At 37.3% G+C, this 16825-nt stretch overlaps 2 protein-coding genes across 2 annotated transcripts in view; one reads left to right on the top strand and one right to left on the bottom strand.

Annotated features, from left to right (window-relative positions):
- The window catches only part of Rgl1 (ral guanine nucleotide dissociation stimulator like 1), a 260886-nt gene that overhangs the window by 238326 nt on the left and 5735 nt on the right, over positions 1–16825 (bottom strand). The gene's annotated exons all lie outside the window — the stretch shown is intronic.
- On the top strand, positions 10010–15115 carry Apobec4 (apolipoprotein B mRNA editing enzyme catalytic polypeptide like 4). Its single transcript, XM_010640563.2, has 4 exons — positions 10010–10230; positions 10920–11191; positions 13593–13674; positions 13981–15115. The coding sequence occupies exon 4, from the start codon at positions 14010–14012 to the stop codon at positions 15030–15032; it is 1023 nt and encodes a 340-aa protein (XP_010638865.2). The 5' UTR covers positions 10010–10230; positions 10920–11191; positions 13593–13674; positions 13981–14009; the 3' UTR covers positions 15033–15115.

The following is a 16825-nucleotide window of genomic DNA, read 5'->3' as shown; positions in this document are numbered from 1 at the left end:
CTTGTCAGGATCCAAATTGATCTTATTCACGAACCTCTACTACCAAGAAACTTGCCATGAGCAAGCAGGAGCCTATGGCTGCATCTGAAGGCTGGCAAGCATATGGAGTGTTCCGCACTCACACAGAAGGGCCTAAAGAATGCAGCTGTAAAGTAATACTGGTCGCCCTGGAGTCTCTAGAACCAAAGGAGAGCTGCAGGTGCATCAACCCAACAAAGACTCTTCATGAGTCAACCAGAGGTTTGTTATTTTCCCTTCACTTCTTCCTTTTCAACGAGCATTACAGTGTTTGATGTTATCTCTTCATTTCTTCCATGGTAGTAAGAACACAACTATAAAAGCTCTCAATTGAGAGTTAGAAACAGAGGTTCTAACTGGGGGAATAGAGCTTCTTTGTCAAGTTACTGTACCTCTATGGACCTCAGTTTGCCTGCCTATGTATGAATAAAATTCACACACACAAAATTTACTATAAATCATAGCAATCAAGACATAGTGTTGGTGAAAGAACAGATAAATATATCAATGAAACAGAATAGAGAGCCCAGATAAACGTAAATTGCTCTTTGACAAAAGAGCAAAGACAATGCACTGAAGCACAGATGTCTTTTCAACAAATGGTGCTGACTGCAAAAGAAGCCATTAACAGAACTAAAAGACAAGCTACAATGTGGGAAAAATTTTTACCAACTGCTCCTTGGACAAAGGGCTCTTATCTAGAATATATAAAGCACTCAAAACAATCAGCCCCCCCCAAATATAAAGACCCGATTCAAAAATGGGCATCTGAAATGAACAGACATTTCTCAGACAAAGAAGTAATAGCAGCAAGTAAATATATAAAAAAAATGTTCCACACCACTTGCCATTAGAGAGATGCAGATGAAAACAACACTGAGATTCCACCTCACCCCACAAAGAATGGCTGCTATCAAGAAATCACACAATAACAAACGCTGGCAGAGTTGTGGGGGGAAAAGGAACCCCTCTCCATTGTTGGTGGGAGTGCAGACTGGTGCAATCACTATGGAAATCAATATGGAGATACCTCAAAGAGCTGGGATTAGAGGTTCCATTTGACCCAGCCATCCCTCTACTGGGTATCTTTCCAAAAGAATTTTTAAAATCATATCACAGTAATATATACACAGCTATGTTTATAGCAGCACAGGCTGTAATAGCTAAAACTTGGAAACAGCCCATTTGCCCATCAGTTGGATACTGGATAAAGAAGATGTGGTTTTTCTATAAAATGGAATACTACTACTCAGCCATAAAGAATGAGAAAGTAGATTCATTCATAGGAAAATGGGTACATATTGAGGACATACTCCAAAAGTGAAATAAATACGTCACACATGTATAAATACTGAATAGTTTGTCTGGGGTGAAAAACTATAATAGTACATAAGATCCTAATGATATAATTGACAATGTGAAATAGGAAGAAAAGGGCTGAAGGTGTAGAGGAAGTGGGAAGGGTAAGGGAAAGGTAATAAGGGAAAAATATATGAGAAAATGAAAAAATGGAAATAAAGTGTTTGTAGGTGGGAGGGGAGGAGGGGGTGAAGGGAGGGTGGGGACAAGGGTAAAAATGAGAACCAAGACCTGTTGTCATGTAAAGGCACAAGATCCCAATGATGAATGTAATTGTACTGTATACCTACAATGTACCAATAAACTCAATGAGAGGAAAAAAAATGGTGCTAAAATTGGACACTGACTTGTGAAAAAAAAAAATCTAGACGGGGACCTTAAAAGGATCATAGATCTCAAGATAAAATGCAAAACTGTAAAACTTCTAGATGATAACATAGGATAAAATCTAGGTGACCTTAGGTATGGAGGCAACTTTTAGACACAACACTAAAAACGCAATCCATGAAAAACTAATAAGCTGAACTTCATCGAAACTTAAAACTTCTGCTGTGTGAAAGACAACGTTAAAGAATGGGAATACAACCCAAAGAATAAGAGAAAATATTTGCTAAGCCACATCTGATAAAGGGTTATTACCCAATGTAAAAAGAACTCTCAAAAAGCAACCATAAGCAAACAAAGAGTTCAATTAAAAACTGGGCAAAAGACCTAAACAGACATCTCACCAAATGGGTATAGAGATGTCAAATGAGATGTTAAACAATGTTCAACATCGTGTGTTATTAATCAGGAAATGACAAATTCAAACAAACACGAGACACCACTATCCCCACTGCAATAGCCAAAATTTTAAAAACAAATAATGGAAGTGGATAGGGAGCAACAAGAACTCACGTTCACTGCTGGTTGCAATACAAAATGGTCTGCGCTGGAAGACAGCTTCGTGCTTTTGTATTAAACATCTTTGCTTATGATCCAGCAATCATGCCCCTGAGTATTTACCCACAAGAAATGAAAAGTTGTATCTACAAAAAACGTGCACAAGGATGCTTACAGCAGCTTTATTAGTGACTGTCAAAACTTGGAAGCCACCATGATGTCCTCTGGTAAATGAATGCGTGAATAAACTGTAGTAATCCAGATAATGCATCATCATGCAGCACAAAAAAAGAAATGAGCGATCGAGCCACGAAAAAACAAGGAAGAATCTTACATCGATGTGCAAGAAGCCAATCTAACAAGGCTGTTTGCTTTGTAAGTTCAAGCGTCAGACATTCAGGAAAAGGCAAAATGGTAGATGGTAGAATAGTAGTTACCGTGTGGGGGGAGGGAGGGTGAGTAAGTGCAGCGCAGAGAGCTTGCAGAGCAGTGAACCCCACTGTAGGACACTGCGACAGAAGATACAGGCCAGTCTGCACTGACCACAGCCACAGGATGACCACACAAAGGGCGCCCTTGAATGTAACCTAGGACTTGGCCAATAACAAAGACTCAATATAGGTTTATCAGTTTCAACAAATAAGCCATTGTACTGGAGGCACAAGAATAAAACACAAAGCATCCAAATTGGAAAAGAAGAAACAGAATTATTCCTGTTTATAGAAGACATGCTCTTATATGAAAAAAATCCCTAATAATTCCATAAATTCAGTAAAGTCAAAAGAGAAGACAAAATAAATATACAAAACTAATTTTTGTCTAAAAATTTCTCTCTAAAAAAGTAAAATCAAATATTTATCCCCCCAAATGAAGAAAACATGTCTACCTGCAAGAAAGAATGCCTTAGAAACAATTTCATCAGGAAAATGAGAGCTATATACTGTGCCCTATGTATGTACACACATACACGTGTATATATATATGTATAGTGTATATGTTATACACAGTATGTGAAGGTTAGTATACACGATGTAGATACAATAAAAGGCAAGAAGCAAGCTGATCAAAATGAAAACTTTAAAAATGATTACACAAAACGCTTATAAAATGTGTGCATACAGGACAGTAATATGGGGATTTACTACTTCCTTCATAACTTATACCTAGTTACAGTTGTAGGATATAATGACAGCAACAGTGATTCTCTGTATTAATCATACACACACACACACACACATACACACACACATATAAACTTTCAATAAACACCATCTACAGTGTTTGTAATTCTTTCCTTTTTTTCTATTTTATGTGTATTCTGTTTATATTTATATAATTATAGATACACCAAAAAAACAGACTAGAGAGCCCAGAAATAAACTAAGTCATATATGGTCAAATGATTTTTTGATGATGGTGCCAAAACCACACAACAAAGAAAGGATAGACTCATCAACAAATTATGCTGAAAAAAACTAGACAGCCACATGCCAAAGAATGAAACTAGACCCTTGTCTCAAACCATCCAGAAAAATCACCTAAAAAGAGATTGAAGATCTAAAGGTTAAGACTCTAAACTAAAAGAAAATAGGATATAAGGGTATCTATACATAAATAAAGATGATGCCTTCTCTTTGCACTTTTCCTCAGCCTAAATTTTAGGAATCGCCTTTAATTCTAAACTTTTGCCACTGATTCTCTAGGATAATGGGAGAAATCAACAGGGAGGAATTCAGAGAAAGCAGCGGTCAAACAGGACATTCCCTGCTGTTGAGACTGTGCTGCCCCCCTGTGGCCATTTGGCTTATGACCCCAAGCTAGATTTTTCTGGTCTCTTTCCTCAATCCCAACCCTTCCCATCTTCCTCATCTAGTTACCTGGACTCCTTGAAATATATTAAACCTGTTCACTTTCTTTATTTCAAACTTCCTTATTAAGTTCACTGTCTGTTTTAGGTAGTTACTGACACATAAATCGGCTATTATTATTTGGAGGGTCAAGCAAACCACAACAGAAGCAATGAAATATATAATTAAGCAAAGTATGTTCAAATAAAAGTTTAAAATTCTAGCAACAAAATATAAATTATTTCATTACCTGCCAACAAAAAAGATCACCTCACATGCTTCAAATTATCAACACAAGCCTCCTGGATAGATCCCAAATTGTGCTGTCAGAACACAGAGTAATAATTTATTGAAGGGTTAAACTCGGTAAAGGTCCTTTTCAAATGTAAATAATTTTAGGGGGATTTGGTCTTCTTCATTATAATTGAGTACTTTTATATTGATAATGTACATCATAACTTATCTGAAGAAAATGAAACATGCCAGATTAACAAAAGACAAAAGGAGTCTTTTTCCAAGCTTCTCTTTTTCTGTAGTTGTTTACTTAGTAAAATCTGCAATCAGGGTCCTTTGTTTCCTTGTGACATGAAGAGATTCAGTTGTTAAAGTTATTCTGCGCAACCTAAGTGGAACTTTACAAAGTCAACCCTCCTATGAGTCTCCGTAGAGCTAACCACCTTTTTTAAAAAAATATTGGGTATCTATACAAAAGTAAACTCAGAATGGATCAAATACGTAAATGTAAAACTCTAAATTATGAAACTTCTAAAAGAAAACCGGGAAAATGCATCTACACTCACAAGTTTACTGCAGCACTACTCACAATAGCTAAGACACAGAATCATCGCCAGTGTCGTCCATGGATGAATGCACAGAGAAAATGTGGTATTATCAAACAATGCCATATTATTCAGCTTTTAAAAAGAATGAAATCCTGCTGTTTGCAGCAACATGTATGGAAATGGAGGGTATTATGTTAAATGAAGTAAATTAAGCCCAAAATTCTTCTTGCATAAACACAAGCTTAAATGGTTTATTTCATAGGAGTAGAATAGAATAGTGGTTACCAAAACCTGGGTAGGATGTGGGGAATGAAGATCATTACCAGGGATATATCTTGCCAGAAGAAATAATTTCTGGTGTTCTATAGTAGGGTAACTATGGTTGATAACAATTGTGTATTTCAAAATATCTATCTGTGGTGCATACCTGTAATTCTAGCACTTTGGGAGGCTGAGGTAGGAGGATTACAAGTTTGAGTCCAGCCTACACAACTTAGTGAGAACCTATCTCAAAAAATTTTTGATCCCCTTCTTTTTTTTTATGCTTGCAGTACAGATGTTTACATTTCCCATTCCTTGTGTGGAGATGGTACACATACATAACACATCTTCATTCCATTTTTTTTTTTTTTTTTTTTTTTTTTGGTGACAGGGATTGAACTTGGGACCTTGTGCTTGCAAGGCAGGCAGTGGAACCACTGAGATAAATCCCCAGTCCTTCATTCCTTTTTCATCCCCTATCCTTCCCTCTCCTCCTCTCCCTCCCTCTCTTTATCCCCTTCCCCTTACTACTTCTTATCTATTTTTAAATTTTTCTCTTTATTTATGCTTTGAGTTTTTCATATAAGAAAAAATGTGGTATTTAAGCTATGTGTTGGATTTATTTCACTTAACATCATGGTCTCTAGGCACACCCATTTTCCTACAAGTGTGTGGAGTTTATCTTTATGGCGGGATAGTACCTACTGTAAACATACAGGCCACCTCGGAGCTTTAGCGATTATGAATTGGGCAGCTATAAACATAGATATGCATATATCACTATAATGCGGTGCATTTAACTCCTTTGAAAAGATACCCAGAAAAGGAATAGCTGAGACAAATAGAGCCTCTCATTTCAGCTTTTTTGAGGAATCTCTACCCTGACTTCAGTAGAAGTACTACACATTTCCATCAGCAGTGTAGCAGCGTTTCCTCCCCGCACCCGCAGCCTCACCAGCATTAGTTACTGTTTGATTTCTTAATGATAGCCATCCTTCCTTCCCTGGGCAAGATGGAATCTCAGGTTGCTTTAATATGCATTTCTCTAATGGCCAGCAATGTGAAGTATTACTGCATATATTTATTGTCCATCTGCACTTCGTCTGTGAAGTGTCTTTTCATTTCATTTGCCCATTTTTTGGCTGTCTTTTGTGGGGGCACTTAGTGGTATTTTGAGTTCTTTATATTCTAAATAGATATAAGTCCTGTTGGAGGAATCACTGGTGAAAACTTTTTCCCACTCTACGGGTTGTTTCTTTTGCTGTTTAAAAGCTTTTTAATTTGATGTGATCCCATTTGTTGATTCTCAGTACTATTTCCTGTGCAACCAGGATTCTGTTCAGAAAGTCCTTGCCTACACCTATGACTTCAAGAGTTTTACCAATCTTCTCATCCAGTAGGTTAAGTGCTTCTGGTTTAACATTTAGTTCTTTGGTCTATTCCGATTTTAGTTTAATACATGGTAAAAGATATCAGTCTAGATTCGATCTTCTGCATATATATAGTCAAGTTTTCCCAACACCTTTTATTTAAAGAGGCTATCTCTTCTCCATTGTATGTTTTGGGCTCTTTTGTCAAAAGATCAAATTCAGGAGACCAGCATGAAACCACACTGAGCAGGCTTTAAGATATTTTGAATTGGCTTATACTTTGATTACTGATTAAAATTATAAGTCAATCCAAGGCCTACATGTGACTTGCTAAATGAGCCTTCAACTGGCATACAGAGACAGAATTTCTGACACCAACGGTCACAACTGGAATCTCAAGAAGAGATGAGATTGTGACATCTCTAACAGCAAGATGACACTGCAGCTGAAGAATTATGACTCTATGCAGCCATTCTCCCAGATCAAATGTTAGCTAAAGACAATGCAGGTGGCTTGTTAACCACAACCTGCAAAACTGGACCTGGTGGGGCAGATCTGTAACCGCAGTACTCAGGAGGCTAAGGCAGGAGGATAACTATGATTTCAAGGCCAGCCTGGGCTACACAGTGCGTTCACGGTCAGCTACAACTATACAGAAAGACCCTGTCTCAAAAATAAATAAATACAAACAAAAAAAAAAACTACAGCCTGCATGATAACACAGGTGGCTTAACCATGACCTGTCACACACACACACACACACACAAATCTTTACAGCCTGGCTCATTAGTGCATTAGTTCTGCTATTTCTTACATCTGCCTTTATACCTCCTGCTATGGGGGATCATGGTCTTAGCCAGAGAGATAAGATCAGATCCTGGCCCCGCCAAGTAATAAACTATCATTTATTCTTTCTTCTATGTTCTTTGTTCTATTATTCTCTCATCCTCTGCTATAACCTGAGTCAGGCAATCAGGCATCCCCCGATAACTTGTAGGGCAATCACCCAATAATCAAATAGTTGAATGTGCCTGCTGTGGTTGTTTCTGCATTCTCTATTCTGTTCTATTGATCTTTGGGGGGGCAATACCATGCTGGTTTTATCACAGTAGCATTGTAATATAACTTCAGGTCCAGGATTGTGATGCCTCTTGCTCTACTCTTTTTACCCAGGATGCTTTTACTATTCTAGGTCTCTTTTGGTTCCACATGAATTTTAGGAGTGTTTTCTCTACTTCTGTGAAGAACACTGTTGGAATTTTGATTGGGATTGCACTAAATCTGTATATCAATTTTGGATGTAGGCAATTTTGACTACATTAGTTCTGTCTACCTAGGAATAGGAGATATAACTCCAATTTCTGATATCCTCTTCAATTTCATTCTTCAAAGTTTCGTAGTTCTCACTGTAAAGATCTTTTACTTCCTTAGTTAGGTTAATTCTTAAGCATTTAATTTTTCTAGGTGCTATTGTGAGTATTTTTTTCTAATTTCTTTCTTAGTGGGTTCATCATGAAAGGATGTAAGATTTTGTTAAAGGCTTTTTCTGCACTTACTGAGATGATCATGTGATTTTTGTCCTTTCTTCTACTTATGTGATGTATTACATTATTGATCTGTGTATGTTGATCCATCCTTGCATCCCTAGGATAAACCCTACAAGACCATGATGTATAGTCTTTTTGGTGATTCAATGGATTCTCTTTGCTAAAGATCTTTGCATCTATATTGAAGAGATTAGTCCACAGTTCTCTTTTTTGGGAGTTGGATCCTTGTCTGATTTTGTAATCAGGCTAATGGTAGTCTAATATTTTATAATTATCATTAAAATTATAAAATTTAAAGAATCATTTATTAAAATTCTTTTGGGGGGTACCAGGGATCAAACTCAGAAACTCACACTTGCCAGGCAAGCACTGTGCCATTGAGCTAAATCCCTGGCCCATTTACTAAAATTCTTGAAAATATACAATTAAAAGTATAATAAAGGGGCCAGGGATTTAGCTCAGTGGTGCCACCATCTGCCTCACAAGCACAAGGTCCCAAGTTTGATCCCCCGTACAAAAAATAAAGTACAATAGAGTTAAATAAGAGACAAGCTCTGAGGACCAGCTTTCAGTTTTATATTTGCATGTTCACTCAGGTAGGAGGCACAATGGGAACCACAAGGGCACAATCCAGAGCACACGGGGGAAAGGAAGAGACAACAGAGGATAAACTAGAGGCAGTAACAAGCAAAGTATAAATGGAAAACTACTATCTGAGATGTTAGTAAGTGTCCTTGAGACCCTCAGAGAGCACAAAGACCAAAATGAAATATGAAGCCCAGCAGGAGCCCCCAGACAAAGGAGAACTTTTGCTGCAGAGGCTGCTGAAGTCTGGCAATTGGAGGCAAGTTAAGAGCGGTAATGTTGCAGGAAGGCAGAAGGTGGCTTCCGGTCCTCATCACTCCTGAGGGTACATTCCTCAGAGTACATGCGCTTAAGAACTGTTGGTAGTAACTAATGGAAATATACAATATCAGTCTCCACTCTTTCCTTCAAGAGGTGTGAGGATGAGGAATAAGGGAATAATCAAGAGTAAGTACAGTAAGCTGAACTTCATGGAGCACACCTCTGGGAAGCTGAGGCAAGATTACAAGTTCGAACCCAGCCTAGGCAATTTAGCAAGACTGTCTCAAAATAAAAAATAAAACTGGGGAGGGAATGCAAATCAGTTCAAAGATTGTAGCTTCAATCCCCAGTACCATCCCCCCCCAAAAAAAGAAAGAAAGAAAGAAAGAAAGAAAGAAAGAAAGAAAGAAAGAAAGAAAGAAAGAAAAGAAAAGAAAAGAAAAAGTGAACCCAATGAATTACAACTATCAGTATGTCTGGGGTCAAGGCGAAGGTGAAGGGGAGGAGGCAGAGGAAAAGAACGCAAAAGGACAAGTAACTCTTCCATCCACCACAGAGCAAAGGAAACCACTGATCCAGGAGCAAAGTGAGTCTTAAACTGAAAGGCCCCACATCCACCCCCAAAATCCAGAGTTCTCCAGGGAACTTCTAGAGGCCAGAAACTACCAACAGTAAAAACTCAGGTCTAGAAAGAATTAAGAATTCTCCCTTTGGGACCTGTGGGTCTATCAGTTGAACTTGGCTCTGAAGAAGTCAAGTCATCTCCCTAGGAGAAGCTCTGGCACCTACACAGGCCACAGACCTGCCAAGATCTTGTCCACACACCATGCCTGTATATACTCTAGGCCAGGAGGAAGGTGCTGAAAAGAGGGTCTCAGACTTTGTACTTTACAAGCACAGGGAGAAAAATTCTATCGTGCCCATTTAAACAGTCAGCTACCACCTTTTCATCCAGACTGGAATATGCAGTCATGTATATTTTCATCTTTGGAACAGGAGGTTTCATATGCAAATAAAGTAATAAGTGGCAGAGCTGTATCCTAGCAGTAGCTACTTTGCAAACGTTACCATGGCACCAATTCAACAGTGTTCTTAGAGACAGCCACACCTCAGCAAGGTCTAACTTTGGACAGCAAAGTTCAAGTGAACTAACAGACACAAACTATAAAAAGAGTCCTGAACCAACATAGAAGGAGAATCTTTACCGCATTGCCCTCCGAAGCTACTTGAAACAAGGCCTTAGAGGGGACAAAGAAAAGGAAATGGATCATCTCCTATAATACCTGGAATCAGATCCAAGCCTGGAGAGAAAATGACGGTAATTATAACCACTAACATTTGTTTTTAGCTGCTAACAGACTGTGTACAGATTGTTAAGGGCAAACTCTATTCTCCAATTCCTCCAGTGCAAACTGCTTTAACAGTACTCACTAGCTGGGGATTTAGCTCAGTGGTTCTGCTGCCTGCCTCGCAAGCACAAAATCCCAAGTTTGATACCCAGTACCAAAAACAAAAACAAAAACAGAAAAAAACAGTGCTCACTAAATCCTGGTTGGCTAAAATGAGAGAAGACTATCTCCCCAGTGTGGTCATTTTTTAAAAACTAGGGAAGGCTTACCCATCCCACCCTACCCTACCCATGCAGCCCCAGTTTGGGATCATTTAACAGATGGGCTTCTCAGACCTTAGTTCTCCCTGACAGAAGATCTACAGAAGGCACCATGTACTTCCCAAGCACAATGTAGAAGCGAAAGGAGTAGGTAGTAGGGACACAGGCATCTGGGAAAACAAGTCTTTACCCACTTGGATGGAGAACCAGTCAAGGTCAATGAAGTAGGCCCTGAGCTACACAGGGCACATCTCTGCCTGTCAGGGGAGAATAAAGGAACAGATACTAAAAGTTAACTACATACAAGATAGTTTGTAATCGATGACAAATTGACACAGTACATTGTGAATTCTGTAAGAGGCCAAAGAGGTAAGAGTGATTTCATGCTTCTTCTTCAGACAAGGTTGATCAAAGAAACACAAAGACCTTAAAAAAGTGAAGATTTCATCAACAGGGATGCAAAGTTCATTGGCACTGGAAAGACACTGAAAAAATGAGACTCCAGAACTCCCTCTATTATGTGTCAACACTACTGGTCGCCAGACTCTCTAAAGACAATAATGCAATAGCAGTGGGGGTATAAGGAAGAGGAGTTCAGTAAAGCAATCTGGAAGTTTCTATTTTGCTGCCTTTATCTTAAAAGACACAAAGATCTTCACTTTCCTAAAAGGTAAGTACAAAAGCATTATATAGAGTTAACTCTACACATAAACCAGTATTAAAAAAATAATAATAATTACAAATGTAGAAAGGGTCTCTTGGTACAACTTCTATAACATTTAGCCAAATCAAACTGTAAATTTTCTAACGGTGGGTAGAAATTATAATTTGAGTGATAACTGGCATATCAGGTGTATGTTATCCATGAATCAACAGGATTAAGGGTACAATACTGAAAACACAGAATTTAGGATTGGTTTAAGCAAGTTTTGAAAGAGAGACTTGGTCTGATGAGTAGAGTTGAGAGGAAGAAATCCAAGGAAGAAACAAGGTCCAGGATCAAGCACCCGGAAACAGTGTTAGTTTCCCAGAGATACGACAATTGCCAAGGGTTAAATCCAGATTCCTGGAGGAAAAACTATTCCAGTGACTAAGGACCCTCAAGGGCAGGAATTCACTTGCATCAGGAAAATGGTACCAAAGAAAAAAGTAAACAAACATTTAATTTCATGGCAGAGGTTAGGTGGTACGTGGAACCAGAGTTACTGTGGGGCTGTTAGCTGCTAAGATAGTGGTAACATGGATAAAGACATTATATCCTGATGCTCTTAAAGCCCAGGACAGGATTAGCATAGGAACTCTATAGTTTTCGTCAGTCCAATACAAACTGTATTAAATACAGCAGTGACTGAGTTGATCTGGGTTAAACAAGACAGAAGTTGATCAACGTGCTTCTGTGTGGGAGGTCATAACAAATGCCTGAGAATTTGACATTGAAAAGTGAAAAATATATTTTGCTGCAATCATCAGTTTACTTCACTGTATTTTCATCCTTGCCTGTTTTGCTACCTGGACAAAATTAAATGTAAACAATGAAACCATAAATAAAAGAAGAAAATATGAGGAACACTTAATTATACTATCATGAAGAAAGCTTTTCCAAATAAAAAAAGAAAAAACAAACTGTAAAATAATGTTTGAAACTTCACAAAAGGTAAAATTTGGTGCAATTAAAATACCAGCATAATTAGAAGGCTTTATAAACCAAGAGAAATATTTTCAAGAAATCTGACAGATAATATTCTTGATAAATAAAAAGCTTTTCAAAATCAACAAAGAAAAAAATCTTTTTTTTTTTAAAAAAGGTGAAGTGAGGGGTCAAAAACATTTGATAGAATAAATACAGACCAACAAGCATGTGAAATATGTTCCATCTTACTAGGAATAGAAAAGGTATACATTATAACAAAAAACTTATATCAATGCTTACTTCTCAAATCGGCACTGGTGTGATAAACTTCATTAGGAGAGAAACTGATAATATTGGTACAATTTCCTTGGAAGCAATTTGACAGGGTTTGACCTAATTCTATGACTTATCATAATTTAGACTGAAGAGAAGAATTGAACATATAGAAATTTATAAAACATTCACCAAAATGTTACTTATAATAATCAAAAGAGGAAATAAACTAAATGTTGCAGTTATATAAGACAATACTAATTACCAGGGATATGGTGTTTTTTGAAGAATGTTTAATGACAGAGGAAAAATGCTGTGACACAAAACTAAGTGAAAAAGCAGGGTATAAAACAACTTTATTTATGTTATATATTTTATTTATATATATCAAGACTAAAGGAAATAGATCTGTTATCAGTAATTGGTATTTAAACTGAAACAAACCAATGAGATGTCTTTCTACTTCACCTATCAGTACATTTAAATTTTTTCTACAAGAAACATGACACTTACATAATAAAATGTTCATTTTAAATGTTTTTAAAACTATATTAAATGCCCTACATAGTGGCTTGGAAACAATGCTAACTGAAGGAATATTTTAAAGAAAAAAATCTTAACAATGGGGTTTGAACATACCAGAAACTACTAAGCTGAAATACTGTAAACAATACCTATTTGCTTTCCACAGTAATAATTTTTCAAAAATCCATTAACAAGGCCTACCCATTGGAAATACTCTCTCAAAGGTTAGAGAAGGAGTGTCTGTGACTCAAAGAGCACACAAGTGGCACTTCTACCTCTTCTATTAAGAAAAATTTAGACCTCAAGACCCTCAGATGGACAGTAACTTCATCAATGCTTTTAAGAAGTAGCTGATTTTAAATGCAAGCACATTCAAAACCTTTGCACAATGTATTATTGCTCCATCTTTAGGGAAGAGACAAAGGAAGGAATCATGAACAATATGCAAAATTCTTATTCATTTCTATGTTCTTTCATAAACATGAAATGTCTAGATTTGAAATTTGTACTACTATTGCTAAGAACTAATATTTGCCAAGAACTAATATTTGTCAGGCACACAGTAAAGCATTTATATTTGTTTCATTATTTAGTCCCAAGGCAAACTTATGATGTGTGTGCTATTTCAATCTCCATTTTACAGACAAGGAAGCTGTGGTTCCCAGGTGTCAATTTACCAAAGGCCGCCAAGCTGGTTAAGTGGCAGAGCTCAGGTTTAAAATAAGGTACTTTATTTCTAGAACTCGCACTGTTAACCCTTTTGCTATACTAATTTGGAATCCATGAAACAGGTGAAGTTGTATTTTCACCTATCTGTGTCTCCTCCCCGTCCTCCTGCAGCCTCAATAAATAAAACTGAATCTTGAGCTTTTTAATCTATTCATGTATGTCACTATCTTTTAGAATCAAAGAAGCTAGAATAGTTGCTACACATGTTCTACTTCCTTTACAGAAAGGTATGACTTAATAAATGCATTGTCTTTGGGTTCTTCCTGCAATGGCTTTATACGCAATTTCTCTTTCTTGTTTAGGGTTACAGTAGAAGATAGCAACACTGACAATGGAGCCCTTATATGAGGAATATCTCACACATGGTGGAACAATAGTCAAACCCTATCACTGGTTAAATTTCTCTCTAGACTGCATTAACTGTCCTTACCATATCCGGACAGGTGAGGAAGCAAGAGTTCCCTACGCAGAATTTCATCAGATTTTTGGCTTTCCTTATGGGCCAACGTATCCTCCAACAAAACACCTCACATTTTATGAACTAAAAACTTCTTCTGGTACCCTGGTCCAAAAAGGGCACGCTAGCAACTGCACCAGGAATCAAACCCACCCAGAATCAATGCTATTTGAGATGAATGGTTATCTTGACACAGCAATATACAATAACAGCAGCATTAAGCATATCATTCTGTATTCAAACAACTCCCCTTGTAATGAGGCTAATCACTGTTGCATCAGCAAAATGTACAACTTCCTGATGATGTATCCAGATATCACTCTTAGTGTTTACTTTTCTCAGCTCTATCATACTGAAAATGAATTTCCTTCCTCAGCATGGAACCGCGAAGCTCTCAAGAGCTTGGCCAGCTTGTGGCCCCAGGTAACACTGAGTCCAGTAAGTGGTGGGATGTGGCATTCTCTCCTTAACAACTTTGTTAAGGGTATCTCAGGATCAGCTGCTTTCCAGCCCATTTTAACAGGGAGAGCCTTGGCTGACAGGCACAATGCATATGAAATAAACGCCATAACAGGAGTAAAACCTTACTTCAATGATGTTCTTCCCCAGACAAAAGGAAATCAGAACACGAAAGCTCAGGCAGCTATAGGGAGATATCCCTTAAACAATGTCTTTCTGGGACAGTCCTTCCAAGGGACAAGTGGACAACTGCAACACAAACAGACTCCAGACCTCAGGATTCCTGTTGTTTTTGTGCTGGTGCCTTACAGAGATCTACCGCCAATCCAGGTTGGTCAAAATCCACATAAACCCAGGCATGTGGTAAGGCACTTAAATACGCCTCAAATGTCAATCTACGAAAGCAAAGACTCAAAAAACTTCCCACCAGAAGATTAGAGGAGATAGTGGAAACCACAGAACAGTCTGCAAGTAGCAAAGAGGCAGATAAAAAGAAGAGAAGAAACACAAATCTAAATATTATGAATACATAAAACCAAACAATTGCCAGAGGATGTATTAGATGGCAACAAAAATTTGGAAATTCTGTCTCTCAAGTTTGGCCAAGATGGAGATAAACTGATACAATAAAAGCAAAACCTGATTTGCCATATCAACAATTCTAAAACTATAATATGCTTAATGTAATACAAAATGTTGCCATATATAACTTGACATCACTCTTTTATTTTGAAAGTGACAATGACAAAATGGAATCGTTAGGATTGCTAGTATTTTGATGCAGAAAAAGAATGTCATTATTTCAGTTTACCCACACCATCTTTTCATTAAAAAGAAAAAACAATGGACTAAAGTAGCTTCCTAAATTATGTAGTTTCAATGCAAAAAATATACTGTAAATTTGGAAACAGCCTGAAGTTACTGACATTAAATGCTGCCTTCAAGAACAAATAAGTGTTTTTCCATTAATTGTTAATTGTGAGCAGAAGATTTTAGGCAGCCCATTTTTTATAAAGTAATTCAAAGTAGTTTTATGTGAGAAAAAGCTCTTCTGCTAATTGATTATATATAGCTACAAATACTGATTTTTGGAACCTAGCCACCTGCTCAATTTGGTCTTTCCCATTTCAGAATTCTCTCTCTCCTGAACAGACGATAGAGGCAGGATGATACCCGAGGGTCTCCAAAGCTCCTCCCTCACACACCATGTAAAACCCAAGCCACTCTCACTGGCTTCCAGGGCTCCTGATGCCTTGCCTCATCAGCAAAACCGGACTTTCCTCCAGTACAAGCACCTTCTCTTTTTCTCTTTTACTTTTTTCTTAGGATCCAGCAGTACATTCAGGCAAAATGTGGGGAGCAAAGCTGAATCTACATCTCAATAAATTCACCTATCACTACCCCCTAACATGCCTTCTCCACTCCAAGTTTCTGTGTAACTACCTCCAAGAGATATCTTTCTTTTTGTTAACACCCAACTCTCCTTCTAATATGGCTCCCCAACAAATAATGTATATGTATATTTGTACTTTCTCATAAAATCTTGTTCAAAACATATTTCTTCTAGAAGTACTCCTTGTTACTGAGCCACTTAAAGGACTTTGCTTATGCTTTACTCACATTTTCTGTCTCATGGAAATATGTAAAAATGTACTGAAAGCAGTATACATTGATTTGTCACTTGCTATTAAATTTTTTCTTTGTGTGTGTACATATATATGTATATATACACATATATACATATATATATACATATATATATGTACACATACACATATAAAGTAATACTAAGCTAATAACATACTTTGCCATTACCTAAAGAACACAATTAATACTCCATAAAAGAGGAGAACAGGGAGAGAAATAAAACAGATAAACATAAATACAGTTTTTAAAAAGAAACTTCTATTATTAGCCTGCAAGTATTTACAGAAGTACTGGGATATAATGTTATCATATTTATAAAGTAATTTTAATTTAAAGAGATACTACTTAAATTTATTATTAGATAATCATATGTCTATGATTTGGTATGTTATGTTAAAAAGGCCCCAACATGACAAACTCAGCACTGCCAATCATTATACAAACAGACCCAGGGGCCAGGAGTATAGCACACTGCTAAGAGTGCATACTTGGGCCAGAGATTTAGCTCAGTGGTTTTGCTGCCTACCTGGCAAGTGCAAGGTCCTGAGTTCAATCTCCAGTACCAAAAAAAAAAAAAAAAAAAA

The sequence above is a fragment of the Fukomys damarensis genome, unplaced genomic scaffold (assembly GCF_012274545.1).
Source record: "Fukomys damarensis isolate Sample0158 unplaced genomic scaffold, DMR_v1.0_HiC HiC_scaffold_11, whole genome shotgun sequence".
Taxonomy (NCBI): Eukaryota; Metazoa; Chordata; class Mammalia; order Rodentia; family Bathyergidae; genus Fukomys; species Fukomys damarensis.
The sequence above is the reverse complement of the archived record's forward strand: the minus strand, read 5'-3'. Positions and strand labels throughout refer to the sequence as shown.